Below are 21,378 nucleotides of genomic sequence, written 5' to 3'. Positions count from 1 at the left end.
CTAGCAATTCCATAGATATAGTACAGATGATGCTTGAACCGAATCAATACTTGGCTCTATGGTCAAACCCACCGTTGACGAGCAGTTGATTGGATTGGAAGAACAAAGTGTACGACGTTTGACAATAGGCATAAAAATTGTACTGGCACTCAAGGCGATTTGCTACTCTCATTCCATCGAAATCACTGTCTCTGCTGTTCCTGCGTTATATAAAAGGATGAAGTTGATTTATGTGTGTGACAATGCACATGTCTATCAGCAGCCCCATAATGGCTATGAGTTGGTAGTGATCTACAATAACACCATCATAGCAAAGACAGTGAATAAGCTTGCACCAAGGGGAGCCGCTATTGACCAATTCCCTCCTGAAGTGGAATCAGACGTTGAGATCGAACGCCTAATAGATGATGGGTCGGCTGTTCCAGTGCAACTGACTGTTTCAGTTACAGTTATCACCCTCACTGGGCTCACAATTAAAGGAAGGTGAGTAGAACTCGAGGCAAAGATATCCTCAGAACGAGGGTGGGGAACCGAAGAAGAAACAGACGCAGCAGAAGAAGCCGAGGCAGTAGTAGAAGCAGCAGTAGAAGCAGCAGTAGAAGCAGCAGTAGAACCAGTGAGAGAACTAGAAGCAGCAAGGAATGGGCTTGAGGGTCCTGCAACGCGCCCTGGAACTAGACTAGACACTGGGCTGGAAATTAGGTCACTGGTGCTCCTCCGCGCATTTTGAAGAAAAGCATCCAATCTGTCACCTGGGTTGAGCGCAAAGACCATACCAGCATGACAGTGAGATGATGGTTAGCTCTATTTGCAAAAGAACCATTGCGGATGTAGAGATTTGACAGTAAGAGTTATGACAAGGTTGTTCTTATCCTTAGGATTGAATTAGTTGAATCCAGTATCAAATTCTCTGATGGAAGAACAAGGCTCCGCGAGGCTTGACTGGGTCAAGGTATGGTTCACATTATGGAATCTGAACTTATCTTGATTGCTAATGTTTGTATTTAGTCTGTTTAGTAAAAACATCAGTGTATTATTAGATCTAACTGAAACACAGTGCACTACTTAATTTTCTATTTCGCCAAGCTTGACTGTGACCTTGTTGTTAAATTCAAGCCATCACACAGGTGCTTAGAGGGTCCACTTGGCATACTAGGCTCATATTCTTTATGTAGTGTAACCTTCTTGAGACCTTTAATATATCTAAACGCATGGTGGAGAGGACTTCCCATGCTTGTTGGTCCAACACTATATGGGCAGATGGCCCAGAAATTGGATGTACTTCCATTTTCTGTGTCAGATACGGAGAATAATCCATATCTTAAAGAAAGGAGCTTTTACCCGCAATCAGAATAATAATGTTCTAGGAGACATTGTTAGCTTTACTAAGAGGATTTTAGACTGGTTCGAAATGGCTGTGACATACTACCTATCTGGGGCCGGTCGATGTCTGGGCCCAAGCAATCAGTATACTCCGTACAACCATCCCCTTTCTAATCTCTCATCATTGAAAACCAGCATTCATTAGCATGTCAATTGGTAACTGTGATCCTGGTTCAGGTACCACCCAGCAGTCACCACAGCCTCAAGGCACTAAACTCAGGCGCCCTGCATGGTCTCTGCATGGTCTCTGCGCTAGGCGATCCCTACTCTATAAGTGTAGATGCTTGTACCGTCGTCAAGCATTTACAAGCTCCAATGAGGCTGGTGCTTACGTGTTGGGGCCTTCAACTAAAAGCGCCCCTCCTCACGGCTCATCCTTTAGTGAGATCAGGCTTCCCATTGTTGCTTACCAAGTTACCATCTGCAGAAACTGGTCCTGACAAGAGCAATCGGTAGTCCGAAATCGAACCCAGACAGTTCTCATTGGTTGCAAACAAGCCATGGATGACAGCTGAGGGCTGCCTGTCTGCAGCTTGCTTGAGACAGGGGCTGTTAATAACTGAGGCATCGTTTGCTTCATAGTACTACTATGAGTACTGTACAGTTCAAGGGCGTAGTACTCCTTGGAGCAATGTGCGCGCTTTATTTTTAATTACTTCTAGATGATGTGGTTGACATACAAGAGTATTCCTTGACGCCGGCGCTATCAGGTCACGGTTTAATAAGGGCTGTTTCTGGGGCCCTGCTGACTGTGCCATCGAATACATGGTTTACTGTACTTACTGTTAGTGCAGGCAGCGTACCTCCGAGAGTATTAAGATACTTATAATCCAGGCCTTAGACGTTCTATCACTAAGCTCTCTTTAGCCGGGCAAGCTTACATGATGCACCTATCTTCCGGAGTCTGAGTAGGATAGACATGATGATGGTATGCCTATACATTTCATCGGTGCGTGTAAGGACTGTTAAGGGATTCAGGAGAAAATAATGACAATAATGATGATGATCTACTTACGTTAAGTCGAGGGAGTCCGCCGAATAGTTTCTCGTGACCCGAACGGGGCTTGGGTGTTTGATTTTTAGACTGGATTCAGTTTTCATTCTTGAATACATATCTGAATCAAAGACGGCAACTGTACTAAACGAGATCAACAATAAACAGTGACACGAAGCAATGCAACTAAAACTTTCCCCGTATACCACCATGCTCCACGCCGCCCCAAAGGACAAACTTGGGCTCCAGTCCCTTCCCAGCTTTCTCGGTCTGCGCTAAGCCTTCCGACTCCGGCAGAAGGACCACGTTCTCCGGGTAGATCTTCCCCAGAAGCGCCAGAGCAACGACCGGGTCTTGCACGGGAATCACATGGAGACCGCCATTTTGAGCTGTAACGAGGCTGCCTTTTTCGTGCTCCGTCTCCAGGAGGACGGATGCGGCGTCGTGGACCACGGGGGACGTCGCCGTGTGCATACCGTTGGATGATGTCGCGGATTTACTGGCACTGGCCGCCTGATAGGCGTAGCGATGGCCACGCGCAACCTGTCCCAGGTCAACCGAGACGCACTTGCCGTTGTCGAGCTGGAGTTGCAATTCGAGCTGCCGGACCGCTTGGGATGACGAGGTCGAGTCGGGTGTCGGTGGAACGACTCCGATGCTGGTGCTTTGTACGCCGAGTGCTGGTGTGCCCCAGCCATTGGCCACCGGGTATTTCTCGGACTGAAGCACCGAAGGCTTCTCGGTGCCGGCGGGGATCTCGACGCGAGGCGCCAGATAGTAGTCCTGGATTCGGTAGTCGAAGATGACACCTTTTGGTGCGTCGTCGACCAGCTTGGCGGGGATATACTGGAGAAGATGGAACGGAGTTGGCCCACCGGCCAGAAAAGCGGGAAGGACCAGGCCATGGGCATATTGGAAACCGTAGCCGGGGCTGGCCTTGGGCGAAGTCAGGCTGGAATGAGACAGAAGGCCTGGAGCAAGGAGAGCCTGGGCATGTTTAATGATTGCTGATTGGGTGACCTCCTTGGTCAGAAGGTGGGTGAGAAACTCCGACCGGGATGGCTCAAGATGTCGAACGCCTCTAGCGGCTCGGCCATCAACAGGGATGATCACATCCTCGTAGTTCTTGAACGGCAGCAGAGCGTCACGCAGGAGGACCATCTGATGCATATACTCGTTGAACAGCTGCATCAGATGCGACTGACTGCGACGGCCGAACATTAGGTCGACATTGGGCGGGATGAGCAGATGGCCCTCACAGGGGCTGCGAAGGTAGAGGTCGGGATTGAATGGGCCACCTGTGTGGTTGCGCGCGTATTGGACGAGCGTCTGTCCAATACGTCTGGCCTGCTCGGCGATTTCTTGGCGGGAGGCATCAAGATCAGTGTCGGGGAAGCGCAGAGTGGCTTCTCGAGTGTTGATGTCAAGATTAGCGGCTAGGTTGTCAAGCAGTTGCGCCCGCGCTGGTCTGGCGTTTGGTGGATCTGGACCTAGCCGGAACACAACCGTGTCCAGCAGTGGCGCAAACCCTTGGACTAGTTGACGGGGCGTGTAGAGACCGGACTTGAGGCCCCAGGCCTCGCGAGGGGTGCCCTTGTCATGCGCGCCGGCGTCAGGCCGGACGGGGATACTCTGGCCGACCAGGATAGGGGCTGCACCTCCGGCACCGAGACCGGATAGGCGAAATACGGTGTCTGCAGTAGCTTTCATGGCGGCAGCTCTGATCATGTTGTTGTCAAAGACCAGCTGAAGGAGGAGGATTCGAAGGACACCGAGGCTCGGACGCATCGTGCCCTGCCCTGCATAGTTATACCAGCGACTGGAGGAACGGACAAAGCCAGAACCAGGTAAAACGTTGCCGCCATGTTGCGGAAGCCGACAATTTGGGTATCCAATTGCTCCTTCTTGTGTTATGTGCCTCCGTCGCCTTTGCTCACAGGGTCCGGAGAAGAGTGGATGTGGTCCTCACGCCCGCCCGGAGTTGGTGGTCGTTTGACGACCACGAACTCCGGCGGCCGCAACTCATGTCTAGAGAAACAGATTCCGCTGTCCAAGTAACTCGTGTTACTCGTTTCGAGCCATACAATGCAATGCACGTTTTTGAGCGCATGAAGCATGGACCGGACTGAAGGACGCGGGTGTTAAGGGCTCTCTGACGTGGTGGAGTGGACTTCGTGGTACCGGTGATAGAAGCTATATCTGGCCTCTATTCGTCATGAACTCGGTCGAAATCATCAGAGTTCCACTGTGAAGAAACGAAGAAGCTAGCCTAAGTCGATCTACTGTACAGCAATCAAATCTCCCACCATGGTTAACCACGATACCGTCGACCTGCCCGTCATCGACTTTGCAGCCCTCAGCGAAAAGGATGCAGCGGGCCACCGCACTGCCGTCTCCATCGATGAGCGCCGTCGACTCTTCACGGCCCTTCGCGACACCGGCTTCGCATACCTGAAGCACCCTGGGGTGAACCAGGTCACTGTGGACGAACTCTTCGCCCATTCCCGGCACTTCTTCGCCAAGCCGCTGGAGGAGAAGATGCAAATTCTCGGCAAGCTCGACAAGGGCCGTGGACCAAGCCAGGGGTACTCCAACCCGCAGAAACTGGCCCACAATCCCCAGACTTCGGATCTGAAGGAGTTCTTTGGCATGTATCGCGATGACGACACTGAGAAGCCCAATCAGTGGCTGTCCGACGCCGACTCGAAGGCCATGCGGACGGATCTGGTCCGGTTCTTCGACTCGTGCCACGGGGTCATCCTCGAGCTTCTGAGCGCTCTCGCGGAGGAAGTCGGTCTGGCCGCCGAGACGCTGCACCCGTTCATCAGCGAGAAGAATCATTTCATTGCCTGTTTGCATTATCCAGCCACCGAGCCGGAATCGTTCCGGACGAGGGTCCGCGCGGCGGCCCACACGGACTATGGATGTATGACGCTGTTGTTTAATGACTCGGGCGAGGGCCTACAGGTGCTGCGCAACAATGGCCAATACGAGTATGTTCCTCGTAAGGACGGGTGTGCGGTGCTGAACGGTGAGCTGTCCATTTCCCCATTTGCAAATTCTTGCAAACAGAGGAAACATGAGATACTGATTGAATTCCCGGGCCCACAGTCGGCGATCTTCTCTCCCGATTCTTCAACGGTGTTCTACCATCCACCATGCACCGGGTCGTGGAGCCACCGGCCACGAGGAGCGGCTCGTCCGCGGACCAGGTCCCGGATCGCTACTCGATTGCCTTCTTCGGGCACTTCAACCTGGATCTGCTGGTGAAGCCACTTGATGCGCTGGTGTCGGCAACGAACCCGGCCCGCTTCGAGCCCGTGGTGGCGGGCGAACATGTCAAGGCGCGCGTGAAGCAGTTGCATGTCGCGGGCCATAGCCTGACGGACAACGTGAAGAACGCCGAGAGCCGAGCTGCCGTGACGCAGCCGGCTGTTGCGAGTGCGTCGGCTTGAGTCCTGTGCAGCCGGCCGAGCTATACTAAGAGACGTGTCGGGATTCGCTATTCGATCAGTTGATGGAATGTATGATACAAATTGCAAAGTCGCATTTCATTCTTATTGCTGAACTGCCCATGGGTAACTAAGCAGGAACTAAAGTTTATCCACGAATACACTCATGAGCATTCATACAAGCAATTGCGTAAATCGTCATAAATCGTCAGCGTTACATTACAGACCCAGTACATCTCAAAATTTGATCCCGTCTGTATGCCCACCAGTGCCAAAGACGCAGATCCCGTCGGTCAATCCAACATATTCACGAAAATTGCTCCAGCGCACAGAGAATGATGAACGACCGAAGCTCATTGGAGTCGCCAAACCCCGCATTCGTCGTGAAATTCGCCCGCAGATAGTCCTTGGCGAACTTGGAGAAAAGCGACTTGAGCGAGAGTGGGTGATGGTGATTTGGGAGCTGCTCGCCCACGGCGATGTGCGGACCCGCGGCGGGACCAGCAGCACTAGCGGCAGCAGCGCCAAAGGTAGAAAAAGCGTCGGAGGTGCCCGGGGAGCCCGTAGGGGACGCCTGCTTGGCCATCTGCATGGCCTTGCGCCACTCGTCTTCGGTGCGGGCGCTCCACAGCGCTTGATTGCAGGGCAGGGGCATCTTCATGATGAGTTCGTCGTTGAGGGGCTCATAGTAGGGCAATTGGCGCCCGGACTCCAGATCGCGGTTACTGAAGAAGTTGACAATGTTGGCAAGGAACATGGTGCGGCGGGCAGTTTCAGTGACGGCCCATTTGACCCAGGAGCTATTGGTGTCGGTGTCGGGCAGGAGTGCCGCGTCGTGACACTCAAGGTAGGACCGCGAGAAACACTGCGTCATTTTGGAGAGGAAGGGTGACTTCAGCCCCCTTGTGCGTCGCTTTCGTTTCCAGCTCTCAGATTCGTTGATGGGCGCCATGCCCATCTCAAGGATCTCATAGAGGAGCATCGCATGCAGAGCGTCCCACTGCTCCAGACAGTGGTAGGTAGGCTGGCCAGTCTCTTTGTCAGCCCGCTGGAGGTAATCTCTCAAGCATCACCAAGGTGCTTACATATGACTCAATCAAGCTTTGCCGTTGCGCATCCATGGCTCGCTTGATATAGCCCACACCATCTCTGTTGCCCAAAGCACTTCCGCAGCATATGGCCATGGATGTGAGCGGAAGAATCGTCATATCTGGCATATCCTCATTGAACAGGGTGCGGTGCAGAAATGGACAGTAGAAATCATCCTGTAGCAGGAGTTTCGGGTACTGTAGGAGCAGACGCGCATAGTTGGCTGGGCGCACTCCCAGCACGTCTGGACTGGACAACGGTGCCTGAGGCGAGTCATTTTTGGCACCCTGTGAGCCGAGCCCGGTCAGCGAGGACAGATCGGGGATCCCTGAACCCGGCGGCGCGAGGGTCTCCTCGACCAGCGGATTGTACGACTGTTGTGATGAAGGCGAGGTCAGCGGAAAGGTGAAGCTCGGATGTCTGGTCGGGATCGCCGGCGTTGGGCCCAGAGTAACTTCGTTGACCATGCTGGTCGATGAGGAGGGCAGTGACGGGAGATTGATTGTATCCAGGGCCCAGAGGAAGTTCTGGGAGCTCCATGAGTCTAAGTTATCAGCGCCGGGATCGCCCAGAGGGCTCCGACGGCTCCACAGCAACGGGAGGTCGGTCGTGCTCATGCTGGTCTCATCGGGTTGGGAAGGGTCTTTGGCCGAGAGGGAAGAGGAAGAGGCAGAGGCAGAAGAGGCGGAATAGGCCGAGGCAATGGTAGCTGCTGTCTTGGCCATGGACATGTATTCGCAGACGATGCCCCGTTTGGCACAGCGCGAGCAGGTCGGTTGTGTGTAGCAGCATTTGGTCTTGGCCTGCACGCATGCATTACACGCCTTGCGGCGCATTGTGGGTTTGTCCGATCGCAGACACCGTCGTCGATGGCGCAAGAGGAGGTCACCTGGAATCCATCACCCCTAGATATCAGCACCAGATGCATGCAAAAAGATGGAGACAAGACAAACGTCGTTGGTAGCTCTTGAAACAGGAGTCGCACACGTGAGCCTCGTTGGGCGGCTCGGATCCTGGCATGGTCGAAGTGCGGCATCGAAGGGGATACCAGATAGGAAATGACAAGCAAGCGTGGGGAATGCCAGGTTTAAGTGCAATGTGCTATCCATTCACAGATTCGTGACAGGGAGCGAGCCATAGAGATCGACATGATTGTCTTCTCGATCCTTCTATGTCTGCAGCCTGGGGCTGGAAGGCAGGCAAGGGGGAAGGCATGGGTAGAAGAAGGACTGGATGAAACCAGGATTAGGATGAAAACATGAGGTTTGAGGCGCATTACCAGCGCCATCCCATGTGTGGTAAGGCGCGGGGCCTAGTCGCTTTGTATGGCGTGCTCGTGCTGGCATCTTATTTACATGAAGGACGACCAATGTAACCTCGCCTACTTGTCTATCTCCTGTGGCTGATATTCGTCTGAGCAGATACCAGTCCGTCGCAACCAATCACGGCCGATTACGGCGAGCCCGAAAACTATTACGTGCGAGGCGAGGTTATCTCCCAATTAAAAGCCCTGTCTGCATTCTTCACCCGACCTTAGTGCTGACGACGCGGTGCGCAATCAATCTATTTTATCACACAGGTGGCCTTATCGACCTTGATGGAAATGACCAGAATGATTTGATTGTGGTGATGACAATAAAATAAAACAACTTGGATTCACCCTGATCAAACGCGCATCAGAACCCACTGAGCCAGAAAGACGCGTCTATCCAACGTCTCCTCAAGATTTTAACGCTCCACTTGGAAAACGGTTCGGCCCGGTGAGAAAAACTTAACCTTAGATCTTGCGTGCCGTAAGCCATCGGACTTTGGGCGTATAGCCAATCTGTTTCATCTCCGCAACCAGCTCGTCCAGCCATGCGAGATACTCGTCGGGGGTGCGGGCCACGCCGGGAATGCCCTCGGCTAGAGTTGCGATGTCTCAGTCAGTAGGATGGCTATGCCCTCAGGCGTGGTACATACCAGGGATCTTACGAGCCAGATGGCGGAAGGACTGGGGGAGGAGCTCGGCGGTCCACATGCGGTCCTCGGGTCTCTTCGACGTTGCACCGTAGCCCAGATCGAACGTTTCCACCTTCATATCCACAAAGCCGAGGGGAAGCAGGAGATCCGGGAACTTCTTCCAGATGTGCACGTCCATCCCGGACGAACTGGTCGACCACTCCTGCACCTTGGCAAGCTTCTTCTGCTGCACCTGCTCGTCAGAATACGAGCTTAGGACCCATTCCGCCTCCACTAGCTGCAGGACCCCACCAGGTTTGACGACGTTGGCCAAATTAGCGAGGACCCGCGGCCACTCGTCCTCTCGAATCCCCCAGACCAACAGCCGCTGGTGTACCAGGTCGAAACTGTCCTTCCAGCCCCAGGATTCGGGGAAGGGCTGGCGCACATCATGCTCTCGCAGTTTCAGTCGAGGGTCCGACCGGAACAGCGCCTTGCCCAAGTCCACGCCGTAGAGATCCAGGTCGGGCCTGTGAGTGCCAGCCAAATCCGCTAGCCATGTGCCTGCCGATGCTACCTTTAGTTTCTTCCGGGGGTGGGCACCAATGATGGTCGATTGCTTTTACGATATGCAGGGGTTGCGGGTTACACTCACCGTCTGCGCAGCCAGAGTCGAGCACTCTGGCCCCTTTAGGTAGCTCGACAGAGGTCAGCTTGTCCTCAGTGGCGGCTTTGATGAAGAAGTGTTGGCGCTGCAGGCGCTTGATCTCCTCCTGGTGATGAGGGAGAAGGTAGACTCCTTCGGTCCCACTGAACTCGTCTTTGGTCTGGGTTTCAGGGAGCGGACGGTGAGCCGCGGTCGGTTTAATAGGACCCTCCATTTCTGGTCAATGTGGTACTGCGGTACAGCGATACTATTGAGTGTGTTTTGATTATCCCTGGTCAAACCTGTCTGTCTGTCTGTCTGTGCTCGGCATGGTGCCTGAATCTTTGTTATAAATGTTGCTCGCTGCTTTTTTCGTGACCTCGTAGGACCTGGAGTCATGGTGGCCGGTCCATCTTGCTCCGCAACAGGTACGGAATCTGTGAAGCCTCTGCCTGCCGAGGTCCACTCCGACCTGCGGTCTTTCTCTGTCCTTTCTTTTCTTCGGGGAGAGGAGTGGGGGGAGGATATGGTGGATCCGTTGAGAGGGACATGAAGAAGGGCTACGGGGAGACAGAAAGCAGCAGAATGGCTGATCGGCATGATCTGCAATACGCCATGCATTTCCATCATCAGGGGGATTGCCGGGTGACGATGTCGTTATCTGAAACGCCGCCACCAACAATCCAAACAACTCCGGACGTAACTGTCCTCGCCTCGGAGAAATGAGGTCGTGAAACGCTACACCCGATAACGTAAACTGTGGTCAACGCACCTAGCACTGATCCTCCGATGTCAGCACTAGCGAACATCTAGTCAATTCTCCGTAAACCACATGAGACGGTCTTCCGAGGGCGTCGAAGCGAAAAAAAACATGCATCAGGATCCTTCGTATGCAGCTAGTGGCTTTGGCGCGCCCCATGGCGGTCGTGGCACCCTGGTGGGGGTGGTAAACTACGGCGTTGACACTGGTCTGGAATCGTTGATAGACTAACAGGCCTAGGAATAGAATCTTCACTTTTTCACGTCATTTTGGGGCCCATTGGCGTTATGTCGAAGCGGCGCACGGTCCTGTGATTGATCGCAGTATAGGCGCCCTCACAGTGGTAGATCAATCGTAAGCGAAGAACCCTCATTCCGACGTTAGATGCCATAGTACGGGATGTTTTTGTTTTATTTTATTTTTATTTTTATCCAAGTAAGGCAGTTATGCCTCCCTCTAAGGTCGACCGGTCCTCATGCTGAAGTTACTACGCAGAACTGTATACATCAGGATGGGTGACGATGTGCATTTTGAGCCAGTTACTGCTATTCTATCTACAGAATCCGTCCCTGGTTAACCTGTGGGCAACGCAGGAGAGGAATGCTGATGACAGCGATAGATCAGAGAATGTGATGGATATTCCTATACAATGTATACATTTATTGTTCATCCATTGCTTTCAACCAAAAGGGAGTTGAAAAGAGTGATCATCATGCAGGACAGAACAAGGGGGTTGCTGGTACATTGTCCATGAGTCGTATCCCACAATTCCCGTAGGATCAAACCGATTGCACGTAATTTGGGACAGAGGAAGGAAACAGGCCATTGGCCACATCCTGCCCTGCCGCATGGCCCATCTGCTTCAGTTGCCTCCGATTGATCTTGAAGCCTGTCATGGGAAAGTGAGAGAGGCAACGGACACCGCCCGTCAGCTTCCGAAGCCCGGTGAGCTTTTGGTTGGCGAAGTGTAGAATGTCCCGCTCCAAATGGTGGGTGAGCTGGGGATTCTGATGATACTCGGGCTTGAGGATCACGAACGCGGTAGGCTCATCCAGCTGGGTGAAGTCATTGCGAATGCCCACGACCACGACACTTGCCACAGCGGGATGCTCAAACACCACGGTCTCCAGCTCCGCAGCGGAGATGTGCGTCCCGTAACCGCCCCCGACCTTCAGGAGCTCCTTGATCCGATCCATGATGAAGACGTTGCAATTCTCGTCGAGGTGCCCATAGTCCCCCGTGTGGAACCAGCCTTCGGAGTCGAAGTCGCGATTGGCCACCTCGTTGTCCTTGTAGCCCTTGAATCGACACAGCTGATTGCGCACCAGGATCTCGCCAGCCTCGCCCACACCCAGTTCCTGGCCGGTGATCGTGCTGATGACTTTGGCCTGCATTCCGTTCACGAGTGTGCCACTGTACCCACTGCGGCGGGAGTCGGCGTCGCGCTGGATTGCAATGAGCATGGTCTCGGAGGTGCCCCATTCGAGGTCCAAGTGAACGCCCCCGAATCGGTTGGAAACCGTCTGCCGCAGGTTTTCGTGCATGGGGGCGCCAGCCGTGAGGAGCCACTTGACACTACTGACGTCGACGCCGGACGCTTGGAAGTCAGTCCGCGCCAGGCGGGCTGCAATCGGGGTGTGATGAAGAGGAAGCTGACCTTTTGCCGGCCGATCACGTCGACGGTCGTCTCATCGAGGGGACAGTTCATGAGGACCACAGGGATCCCCAGCAGGATGTTGAGGCCCATGTTGAGCTTGGCGTTGATGAAAAATCCCAGTGACAGGGGCGAGAGCCAGACATCATGTTCCGGGTCAGTATTGTCCGGAATCGTGCCGATGGTACCTTCCATCGTAGCAATGAAATGGGCATGGCTGGTTAGTACGGACTTGACGTTCCCCGTGGATCCGCTCGTGCGGTTCAGAAAAGCATCATACTCCTCGGCGCTGGCCTCCGATTCTAGCCGGAAGAGGTCAGCGTCAGGGCGGCCGCGTGCAAGAAGACGCTCCAGAGATGCCCACAATTGGTTCGGGCTGTCGTCGAGCGTGATTAGGCGAACAGCGCCTGCCAAGTCCGTCGACACCTCGGCCAGGAGCAATAGGTCGCTGTCGGTGATAAGCAGCTTCACTTGCGACTGCACTAGTCGAGTCGCAATGTCCGTTTCGGACATCTCTTGCTGCACAGGGATGAGGGCCACCGTAGCTCCGGCAGCCAAAGCGCCAAAATAGGCGATTGGATATTGGATCTGCTCCCAAGCTGTTAGCCGCAAGAGCGGGACTAAGCAGAGATTACCCCCAGCATACCCTGTCCTTGGCGAAAATTCCGACGACATCCTTGGGCATGATATCATACTCCGAGCGAAGAGCATCAGCTAAGCGTCGGCTTTTCTCCTCGAGCTCTGCCAGCGTCAGGGTTTCACCGGTCTGGTCGACGCGGTAGAGCACTCGACTCCATGGATATGGTCGTCTGCCCTGGTGAAAGATGTAGTTGAACACATCGGTCTTGGGCACGGAGGGTAGAGGAAGTTTGGATTCAAAGATCATGGTTAACGCCGCCAAGCCAGTAGAATGAATTCGCAGGTGGGATACCTGGACAACAGTGAGATTCGTAACAGCTGTTGAAGTCTGTTGGTATCGTTGATGCGACCCCGTATCCTCGGTGTGGCTCCTGTCTTCTAAATTGTTGACTCTAGGTAACAATGTGATGAACGGAAAGCGATTAAATACGGGTCGAGGGTCGTATCTCCACTCTGGATATCCGCAAGTCCACAATGCCTATCATCACAAGGGCTGCCATGTGAAGAGGCGAAGCAGAGTCCTGATGGACCCACAGACACCGGAGTTGGTGACGGTCCCGATAGCTACCTTCTTCATGCCACGCCCTGCGTGGCAAGTACTACCTTGATGAGGCCTGCAGTAGACGTAACTCCGGCATTCTCTTTCTCTTTTGGTGGGGCTCACTCTCCAATTCGCCGTCATTTGTTCCATCAAACGGCGCTGGCTCCGGCGTGGTGTTTAGAAGGCCAAGGTCCGGTCCAGAACTATGAAGACCTGGCAAAGGGAGCAAGCGTCGGAGATGGCGCTGTGTCTGAACGAATCTCCCTGCCGATCAAGCCACTAAGTATTCTTCATCCCTCAAAACCCCATGTGTTGACAGAGCTAGTTGTGCCTGAAGGATTCGATCCCCAGCAAGTGAAACAGATGAGCACGGCAGGGCGTTTCGTAATGCACGGAAAACCGACGGAACGACTGCGAACTCCGTGAAGAAAGAGGATTGGGATTGAATCGGACGGCGCCGTGGGAGACTAGGGCTTTGATGGAGGGCAGCCATTGGCAAAGGTGAGGGAAGGAGGGCGGGTGGCTATGGTTCAATCGCATTCGGGCACCGGGGACGAAGGTAGGGCGGGCGTGTTACCATTCGAGATACGGAGACTTGTGAGAAGGCGCCGGGGAAGCTGGACGTAGTATCCTAGAATTTCATGGCTCTTAATCCCACTTCTGTGGGCTCCTGGTGTATCAGGATCGAGCTGGAAGCTGGATAGGCCCGTCGATCCAACGCACCGGTGATCAAGTTCTTGATAATATATTATCAACCACAGTACATCGGCACAACGTCTTTAGTATTGCCCCTTCTTTGAAAAAATGATACTGAGCATGTTGAGCCCAGACCTCCAGCTGGGAAAGGTGCCTCCGCCTAGCCAAAACGGCGTGGAATTGGGCTCATCGGATGCTTGGACGCCCCAGAGTTGGCGAAAGCGTCCGGCGATTGCGCAGGAGATTGAATACAAAGAACTCTTGGCACTCGAGGAAGTCCTGCGCACCGTCGCTTCCTTACCGCCCCTGGTCAGCCCGGTCAAGATTGAACTGGCCCGCAAACGCTTTGCGGCAGCGGCTCGCGGAGAAGCCTTCATCATCCAGGGTGGAGACTGTGCAGAGAGCTTCCAGGACGTGCGGCCCCTGATCGTGCAGCAGAAGGTGCAGCTGCTTCACGAACAGTCGCGGCTGATCAGTGACTCTCTGGGCCTGCCCGTGATCACAGTGGGAAGAATCGCCGGCCAGTATGCCAAACCGCGATCCTGTCCCTTCGAAACCTTGGCCGATGGGTCCCAGGTCTACAGCTTCCGGGGCGAAAACGTCAACGGGTTCCATCCCGACGACCGCACACCCGATCCCAACCGATTGCTGCAGGCATATTTCCACTCCCGGGCGACATTGGATCTGATGAAAGCCTGCCCGCCACTGCTGACGCCCCCGTCAGTCGATGCCATCGCTTCGCCGGGAAGGGACCTCTTCCGCACGAGCATCCTGGGTGAGCCGGGACAAGGGGCAATCTTCACATCGCATGAAGCCCTACACTTGCCGTACGAGAGCGCTGTCACCCACGGCCGCTATAACACGTCTGCCACGTTCGTCTGGATCGGCGAGCGCACCCGCCAGCGCAATGGTCCGCACATCGAATATGTCCGGGGGATTCGCAACCCGATCGGGATCAAGGTGGGGCCAACCATGCGCCCACAGGAACTGGTGGACCTGTTGGATATCATACTACAGCCCCAAGACCGGCACGATACCCAAGACGGTCGCGTGACAATTATCACGCGGTTGGGCGCTGATCAGGTCGAGACGGTGCTGCCTCCGCTCATCCACGCCGTGCGGAAAGCAGGCCACACGCCTGTCTGGATGTGCGACCCCTGTCACGGCAATACCAAAGTCACACCCTCGGGGATCAAGACCCGCTGTGTCGAGACCATTATCCGGGAGGTCATCCGCACATTCGAGGTTCATCGAGCCAATGGGTCGTTCATGGGGGGCCTGCACCTTGAACAGACGGGCGAATTCGTCACAGAGTGCGTGGACGCCTGGGACACTTATTGCGAGCGGGATTTGACGACGAACTACCGCAGCCTGTGTGATCCGCGACTGTCGTACATCCAAGCCTTAGCAGTGGTTCGGTCTTTCCTGGAACATGTCCGCTGTTCTACATCAAAAGCTCATGGTCTGTGATGGTACCGGTTGCGACGTTCTACAGTTTGGTAGTTGCTTTTTTGACACTCGGCTTGTGACTGTTGATTTATTGGAGGCAAGAGGGATACATGGTGTTACAGCAATCTATGATCCACGAACAGAGTTTGAATATAGCCCAAGCTTCCATTATAACCATGCATGATTGCTCCCTTGGTCTCAGCGCATGAAATAGTTTATTATTCACATACAGTCTGGTACATTATTTTGCTTGACTGGCTGCACTTTCCATAGATGCTGGAAGAATGAACTTAGGTGTCAGATGCCACCGTCATATTGCTTCTAACACATAAGTCGTACATACTGTGACTGACGCTCAGCATGAGCCGTATGGGCAGGTAGTTAACATATTCAAGAGAAGAGCAATATGTGAGGATCCTTTCTGTAGAGGACAATGACTGAACTGTTCGGTCACTGTGTCCCCTCTAGTGATCTGGTCAATACCTTTATTGTTCGTCGCACTGGACGGTAGTGAGCATCTGATAACCACCCGCGCTGCATCGGTCACTGGCACTGTATAATCGACATAATAGCTATCGGCAACACATCCATAGTGAGGGATGAAGCGAGGTCGAGAGTGTTTCTGGATTGCTATCTGGGCAAGGGGATACCAGGAACGCAGACGTGGAACTATACGGACGCCTTGCTATGCCTAAACCGGCAAACTTCAAGCCTTTTTGGATTGCTCTCTAGGCGAATAGCCTACTCCCATAGTGATCCTTTCCATAAGACTCTGCGACCCTCATTGACCCACCAAGGGACGGATGTCCCGACGATCATCCTGCTCTAGCGCCGGAGAAACGACCTATACGACCACCATCTCCGGGATCAAAAGAAGTACTAGTAGGTACTACAAGCTACGTCTATAACTTAAAATCCCTGGCCGTGAAGATGAGGCAGTATATCGTCCAGCAAATCTACACTGCCTGTGAAGATGAAGCACCTTGTCGCATTCACCCTCAATGCCGCTCTCGTGCTGGGCGTGGTTGTCCTGCAGCGGCGTGACGAGTCCACACAACAGCATCCTCTCATTGACAGCTTTCGTCATTCCCCAGGCATCGCAACCAATGACGCTCTTGTTCGCCAGTGCATAGCACCGGGCGTGGTCTGCGTCGACAAACATGGGGCCAACCTTCCTTATCCCTTCTGGCGGGATTCTCCAAACGGCACCTACGCCACAAACCTGGCGGACATCGAGTTCAACGGCGGCCGAGGCCAACCCAAGTCGACCTCCTGGGAGCATGTGGAACGAGCGGACTTTGTGGTCTTCGACGAGGAGCGTGGACGGAAACTCCTTGGCGAGAACCCCCGCGTGGACTTTGTCTTCTCCGTCAATCCGTGGGCGCTGCATGAGGCGCCGACGTACGTGCCGGGCCTCCACAAGATCTTCTTCTCGGAGCTATCGCCCATGCTGGAGCAGTTCGTCATCGATTTGAATGTCGACCCGCCCACCCTGTCCAAATTCCGGGCGGATCCACCTATCTACGTGCCCAACGGCGGGTTCTACTACGACGGCCTGATCTACTACTCCGTGGCCGGCAGCAGCCACAAGCACAAGCAGCGCCCCGGCATCGTCACCCTTGATCCATGGACGAATAAGTCATCCACATTGCTGAACAACTATTATGGGCTGACCTTCACGGACTGTGACGATGTCATCGTCGACCCCGTCACGGGCTTCGTCTGGTTTACCGTCCCCTATTACTCCTGGTGGCTCGAGGTAGCCGACACCCCGCCACAGCTCAAGTCAGCCACCTATCGCTTCAATCCTGCCACGGGGTCCACGGTCGTCGTCAATGACGAGATGCGCTCGCCGAACGGCATCGCCATGAGCCCCGACCGGAGACACGTCTACATCAGCGACACCGAGGCCGCGGGTCAATCGGCGCCGATTTCCCTCGATCTGCCCAGCCCCGGCGTGGCCGGTCTGCTGTTCAACACCACCGGCAAACGAACCATCTACAAGTTCGATCTCATCGATCATGGACACGCCATTGCCAACAAGCGTCCCATCCACTACGACGCAATCGGCACGGTGCCCGATGGACTCAAGGTGGCCCGGAATGGATGGGTGGTGACGGCGAGCGGGAATGGATTGAGCGTGATGGACGAGTATGGGGATATGATCGCGCGCGTGCAGGTCAATTTCACGGTGAATAACTTTGTCTGGTCAGATGTGGACGACTATCGTGAGGTGTGGATGGTGGGACAGGGAGGCGTTGGACGGGTGAGATGGGATCTCCAGGGGCAAAAAGCCGTTTGATAGCGTACTACTCTGCTAGCAAGTGTCGGAAATGTCAAATGGATGAGCAGCTATATAGAAGAAAAGTATTCATGACCTAGAGCTGACAAAGTAAATGTATTGTTTTATCAATAGACCGAATTATCCACCCCTCTCAGATGCCCGCTCGCTCCATCTCTAGGGAGGCTAGGGCAAACGCACTGGTCCCAATCAAGCTGTTCGTTGTGACTGCTCGGTGAGTATAATACTGCAGAGATTGTCATTAGCCAGAAGACATAGGACCTCGAAAAGGGGACAAAACGGACCTCGTAATACGGCTTCTCTTCATGCAAGCTGGCGATGATGCTCGTCCCCAGGAAATCCAGGGTGTCGTCCTCTTGCCTGCGAACGACAAATTGCTCAACCACATCTTGGTAGAGAGCGCGTGCAACAGCCAGTACGTCCTGAGATCGCACTGGATCACGGAAACCCGGCATCGGGCCCTGGACCCGAAGATACGAAGATGCACGGTGTTTTCCAACCGCCTCCAAAGTTGGCGAACGTCCCGACCCGGGCAAATGGCCTAGACGGACCCCCTTCGCCAGCACATACGCAATCATGGCACTGGCACTGGCTTCGACGAAATTCCCAGGCTCTCCCGGCCGATCCATCACCTGCCAGACGGCATAGCGACCCGTCTTTCCGGCGGAGTCCTCGATGGTTTCCACCGTCGCTCGGGCGAGACGCTGAAAGATTTCAAGGATGCGCTGGACGGTCTTGTCCTTGCGCATTGCATTCGCGTTGTCTTCATACTTGGATGCGATGATCTCCAGGGTGTCCACCGTGCCGATCAGGTACCATGCGAGACTCCGGCCCCACACAATGGGACTGGCGCCAGTGATCGGGTGCGCCCAGGGAGCTTCTCGCGATGCATCGTAGCCGTGCTTGATCAACCCCGTGGATGGCTCGATGCTCTGCTTGTAAAGAAGATCCAGCTGAAGCAGGGCGGAGTCGACGTTTAGACGTGGGTCGCCGTAGGTCATGCCGTACAAGGCGGCGAAGGGAGCGAAGCCGTACATGCCGTCGCTGTACGAGAGATTGCCGTACGGTGGGTAGGGGGCGGCGGATCGACGAAGTACCAGAATCCGGCGTTCTCGTTTCGATATTGCAGTTCCAGGGATTTCCGGAGGGCCTTGAGTACGTTGCGATGGAGTGGCTCATCGAGATTCATCTCCCTGGATGGTCGGGTACTCTAACGTCAGTCCTGGCTCATGTCAAATGATTGGAGAGATAGCTCTGGCACGAACATAATTGAACGACCGACACACAATCGGTCAAGCGACAGGTCGCGTGAGGATGCCGTCGCATTGAGGAGGTCCTCTATGTTGGCCTCCACGCTGCGACGGTGATAATCCGACCACCTGGCGATCTCTGCTGCGTCGCTGGACTGGGCGATGGCTGCTCTGAGCGCTTCCTGGAATAATCCCTGTGCGTGTAAGTGTTAGTAACCAGTACTCACGACCATGCCACGACAGTGCTGCACCTTCTGAATGACCCCCAACAGACCGTCGGCCGGATTGATTCCTTCGCCTCGCGCGATGACACTCTCCAGCATCCAAGTGGAGTGCTTCGGATGTCGGACGGCCTGACCAGGCCTGTCGGCCAGGACCAGCGAGAGCAAACATGACAGTGGATAGAGAATCTTCATAAGGCCGCTTGAGTAGAAGTTGACCATGAAATCGAGAATCAGCGTGGGTGACGGGCGGCCGTTGGTTTATGGCTGACCTACAGTCGCTTGACTCCGGGCAGGCCGGCCCTAAAAGCTGTCCCGGAGTTGGTAGTCGTGGGCCCCGGAGTTCGGTGGTTGGCTCCGGCGGATCGCCGTGGCTCCCAAGTCCGGTCTTGGACATGATGGTTGCATGCCACCGATGTTTCTTTAAAAGGAAATGCATTCCTCCTCCTCCTTCGTCTTACCATTGTGTTCTTTGGATCATAGTCCATTGCCAAACAGACAAGCGTTATGGCTGCTGAGTCGAACCACAGTCGCAGCGAGACCCAATCGGTCTCCTCTCAGGGTGGTCTCCCGACAGGTGAGTATTCTATGATCCTTCTGGCTGGATTTGGAACGAAGGAAATAACCATTCCCCACTGACAACAGGTACCATTCCTGAGAACGAGAAGTTTTCCACCCTGGATGATGAGAAGGGCACCAAGGACGAACATGTCTACATCGCGGATACCCTCCCCCTTCGACGCCAGATTCCCTTCATCCTGACTATCTGCTCGGCCATGTACACGAACCAGCTCGGCCTGGGCCAAACAATGGATATAGTTCGTATCATTGGGGACTGGTACGGAATCACTAATAGTAATGAACTGTCATGGTTAGTGGCTGGCTACAGCTTGACCATTGGCACCTTTGTCCTGATTGCCGGCCGGCTGGGTGATGACTTTGGACATAAGAAGATGTTCATTATTGGTATGGGCTGGTATGCGCTGTGGACTCTTGTCTGTGGTCTGGCTGTCTATTCCACACAGGTTCTCTTCATCTTCGCCCGTGTCTTCCAGGGAATGGGACCAGCTGTGACACTGCCCAACGCAATTGCCATTCTTGGCCAGTCATACGCCCCTGGGCCGCGCAAGAACATGGCATTTGCCTTCTTTGGCGGCAGCGCACCCTTTGGCGCCATCTCTGGCTTTGCAACTGGTGGCCTTTTTGCGCTGGCCTGGTGGCCGTGGGCGTACTGGAGCGCAGCCATCGCACTCACCTGTCTGGCTGTGTTTGCGGTCTGGTCCATCCCACCTCAACCAATGAGCACTACATCTAAGACTCTGACGGTGGGCCAGAAGATCGCACACCTGGACCTTCCAGGCTGCTTCACAGGCGTGGCCTCTCTGGTCTTAATCAATTTCGCATGGAATCAAGCCGCGGGGTTGGATGGCAAGAACCATATGTGTATGTGTGCCTCATCCTGGGGTTCCTATTTGCGGCAGCCTTCTTTTGGGTGGAACTACACTGGTCAGAAGATCCCATCCTGCCTCTTGCGGCCTTTAACTCCGACATTGCCTTTGTGCTGGGCTGCACCGCGTGTGGCTGGGCGACCTTTGGAATCTGGGTGTACTATGCTGCTGTCTTTGTCATGGAGCTGAACAAAGTCAGCCCGCTGCTCCTTGCTGCGTGGTACAGCCCGGTGATCCCCTCAGGACTCGGCTCGGCGCTTGCCGTGGGGAAGCTTCTCGGTCGTGTCTCGGCAGCGTGGGTCATGGTTATCGGCATGGTCGCGTACCTGATTGGGTCGATTCTCATCGCCACCATGCCAACGCACCAGATCTACTGGGGCAATTTCTTCTGGAGTGTGCTCATCATCTGTGTTGGCATGGACTCGTCCTTCCCCGCTGCGACGATTATCTTCTCTGACGCTGTGCCGCCCAAGTACCAGGGCATTGGCGCCAGTGTGGTCATGACCATTGTGAACTATAGTATTTCACTGGGGCTGGGCTTTGCTGGGACGGTGGAGCGGGAGATTAACAATGGGGGTCACACCTATGATGATAAGAAGAAGGGGTATCATGGTGCATTCTACTTCGAGGTCGGGTTGGCCGGTTTCGGCCTGATATTGAGTCTTGCCTTCTTGCTCAAGGATCACTTCCGCAAGAAGGCCAAGAAGGCAGCTGCTGCGTATGAGGACCGGAGTGCTTGAAGGGAAGGGAAGTCAGTTGTGGTCCAAAGTTCGCGTACTGCAGATGGGATGAATAGAGGATGAGTGAGAAGATTCTCGGTTTGGTCAACTTCACGATTGTACGTCTAGTCATATATCCCACTTTCCAGCTTGTGAAGAATCAACTACTACATGCATTAATATTACTTCATTTG

The 21,378-nt window shown here is 54.3% G+C and overlaps 11 protein-coding genes across 11 annotated transcripts; 5 read left to right on the top strand and 6 right to left on the bottom strand.

The window, feature by feature from the left end:
• Positions 1 to 58: 58 nt before the first annotated feature.
• P174DRAFT_435260 (uncharacterized protein) lies at positions 59 to 487 on the top strand (the record flags this gene model as incomplete). The annotated part of the gene is made up of 1 exon (XM_024825921.1): positions 59 to 487. The coding sequence occupies one exon, from the start codon at positions 59 to 61 to the stop codon at positions 485 to 487; it is 429 nt and encodes a 142-aa protein (XP_024678507.1).
• Positions 488 to 885: 398 nt separating this feature from the next.
• P174DRAFT_378572 (uncharacterized protein) lies at positions 886 to 1,053 on the bottom strand (the record flags this gene model as incomplete). The annotated part of the gene is made up of 1 exon (XM_024822845.1): positions 886 to 1,053. A coding segment is annotated over one exon (168 nt), but the record flags the coding sequence as incomplete, so codon positions are not given.
• A 1,458-nt stretch (positions 1,054 to 2,511) lies between these two features.
• Positions 2,512 to 4,282, bottom strand: P174DRAFT_445757 (uncharacterized protein). The gene has a single exon (XM_024828408.1). It carries the CDS (start codon positions 4,163 to 4,165, stop codon positions 2,564 to 2,566), a length of 1,602 nt encoding a protein of 533 aa, XP_024678505.1. The 5' UTR covers positions 4,166 to 4,282; the 3' UTR covers positions 2,512 to 2,563.
• A 238-nt stretch (positions 4,283 to 4,520) lies between these two features.
• On the top strand, positions 4,521 to 5,832 carry P174DRAFT_515880 (isopenicillin N synthase family dioxygenase; the record flags this gene model as incomplete). Its single annotated transcript, XM_024832241.1, has 2 exons — positions 4,521 to 5,408; positions 5,489 to 5,832. The coding sequence occupies exons 1-2, from the start codon at positions 4,685 to 4,687 to the stop codon at positions 5,830 to 5,832; spliced, it is 1,068 nt and encodes a 355-aa protein (XP_024678504.1). The 5' UTR covers positions 4,521 to 4,684.
• An 88-nt stretch (positions 5,833 to 5,920) lies between these two features.
• On the bottom strand, positions 5,921 to 7,963 carry P174DRAFT_445755 (Zn(II)2Cys6 transcription factor domain-containing protein). The gene is made up of 3 exons (XM_024828407.1): positions 7,872 to 7,963; positions 6,915 to 7,807; positions 5,921 to 6,853 (listed from the first exon to the last, which is right to left on the bottom strand). The coding sequence occupies exons 1-3, from the start codon at positions 7,936 to 7,938 to the stop codon at positions 6,137 to 6,139; spliced, it is 1,677 nt and encodes a 558-aa protein (XP_024678503.1). The 5' UTR covers positions 7,939 to 7,963; the 3' UTR covers positions 5,921 to 6,136.
• Positions 7,964 to 8,695: 732 nt separating this feature from the next.
• On the bottom strand, positions 8,696 to 9,740 carry P174DRAFT_377950 (class I SAM-dependent methyltransferase; the record flags this gene model as incomplete). The annotated part of the gene is made up of 3 exons (XM_024822791.1): positions 8,696 to 8,823; positions 8,881 to 9,432; positions 9,515 to 9,740. The coding sequence occupies 3 exons, from the start codon at positions 9,738 to 9,740 to the stop codon at positions 8,696 to 8,698; spliced, it is 906 nt and encodes a 301-aa protein (XP_024678502.1).
• Positions 9,741 to 11,044: 1,304 nt separating this feature from the next.
• P174DRAFT_464297 (AMP-binding enzyme domain protein) lies at positions 11,045 to 13,058 on the bottom strand (the record flags this gene model as incomplete). Its single annotated transcript, XM_024830372.1, has 5 exons — positions 11,045 to 11,889; positions 11,967 to 12,507; positions 12,566 to 12,929; positions 12,950 to 13,011; positions 13,047 to 13,058. 5 exons carry the CDS (start codon positions 13,056 to 13,058, stop codon positions 11,045 to 11,047), a joined length of 1,824 nt encoding a protein of 607 aa, XP_024678501.1.
• An 845-nt stretch (positions 13,059 to 13,903) lies between these two features.
• On the top strand, positions 13,904 to 15,265 carry P174DRAFT_435254 (class II DAHP synthetase family protein; the record flags this gene model as incomplete). Its single annotated transcript, XM_024825920.1, has 1 exon — positions 13,904 to 15,265. One exon carries the CDS (start codon positions 13,904 to 13,906, stop codon positions 15,263 to 15,265), a length of 1,362 nt encoding a protein of 453 aa, XP_024678500.1.
• Positions 15,266 to 16,211: 946 nt separating this feature from the next.
• P174DRAFT_498839 (SMP-30/gluconolactonase/LRE family protein) lies at positions 16,212 to 17,554 on the top strand. The gene has a single exon (XM_024830914.1). The coding sequence runs from the start codon at positions 16,218 to 16,220 to the stop codon at positions 17,544 to 17,546; it is 1,329 nt and encodes a 442-aa protein (XP_024678499.1). The 5' UTR covers positions 16,212 to 16,217; the 3' UTR covers positions 17,547 to 17,554.
• Positions 17,555 to 17,653: 99 nt separating this feature from the next.
• Positions 17,654 to 19,414, bottom strand: P174DRAFT_515877 (putative glycosyl hydrolase family 88; the record flags this gene model as incomplete). The annotated part of the gene is made up of 5 exons (XM_024832240.1): positions 17,654 to 18,590; positions 18,644 to 18,739; positions 18,812 to 18,990; positions 19,024 to 19,219; positions 19,305 to 19,414. The coding sequence occupies 5 exons, from the start codon at positions 19,412 to 19,414 to the stop codon at positions 17,654 to 17,656; spliced, it is 1,518 nt and encodes a 505-aa protein (XP_024678498.1).
• A 96-nt stretch (positions 19,415 to 19,510) lies between these two features.
• Positions 19,511 to 21,357, top strand: P174DRAFT_515876 (MFS transporter). Its single transcript, XM_024832239.1, has 3 exons — positions 19,511 to 19,579; positions 19,600 to 20,460; positions 20,499 to 21,357. The coding sequence occupies exons 1-3, from the start codon at positions 19,525 to 19,527 to the stop codon at positions 21,203 to 21,205; spliced, it is 1,623 nt and encodes a 540-aa protein (XP_024678497.1). The 5' UTR covers positions 19,511 to 19,524; the 3' UTR covers positions 21,206 to 21,357.
• The last annotated feature ends 21 nt before the right edge of the window (positions 21,358 to 21,378 follow it).

This window comes from Aspergillus novofumigatus, assembly GCF_002847465.1.
Source record: "Aspergillus novofumigatus IBT 16806 chromosome Unknown P174scaffold_9, whole genome shotgun sequence".
NCBI classification, from domain to species: Eukaryota; Fungi; Ascomycota; class Eurotiomycetes; order Eurotiales; family Aspergillaceae; genus Aspergillus; species Aspergillus novofumigatus.
This window is presented reverse-complemented; position numbering and strand designations above follow the sequence as displayed.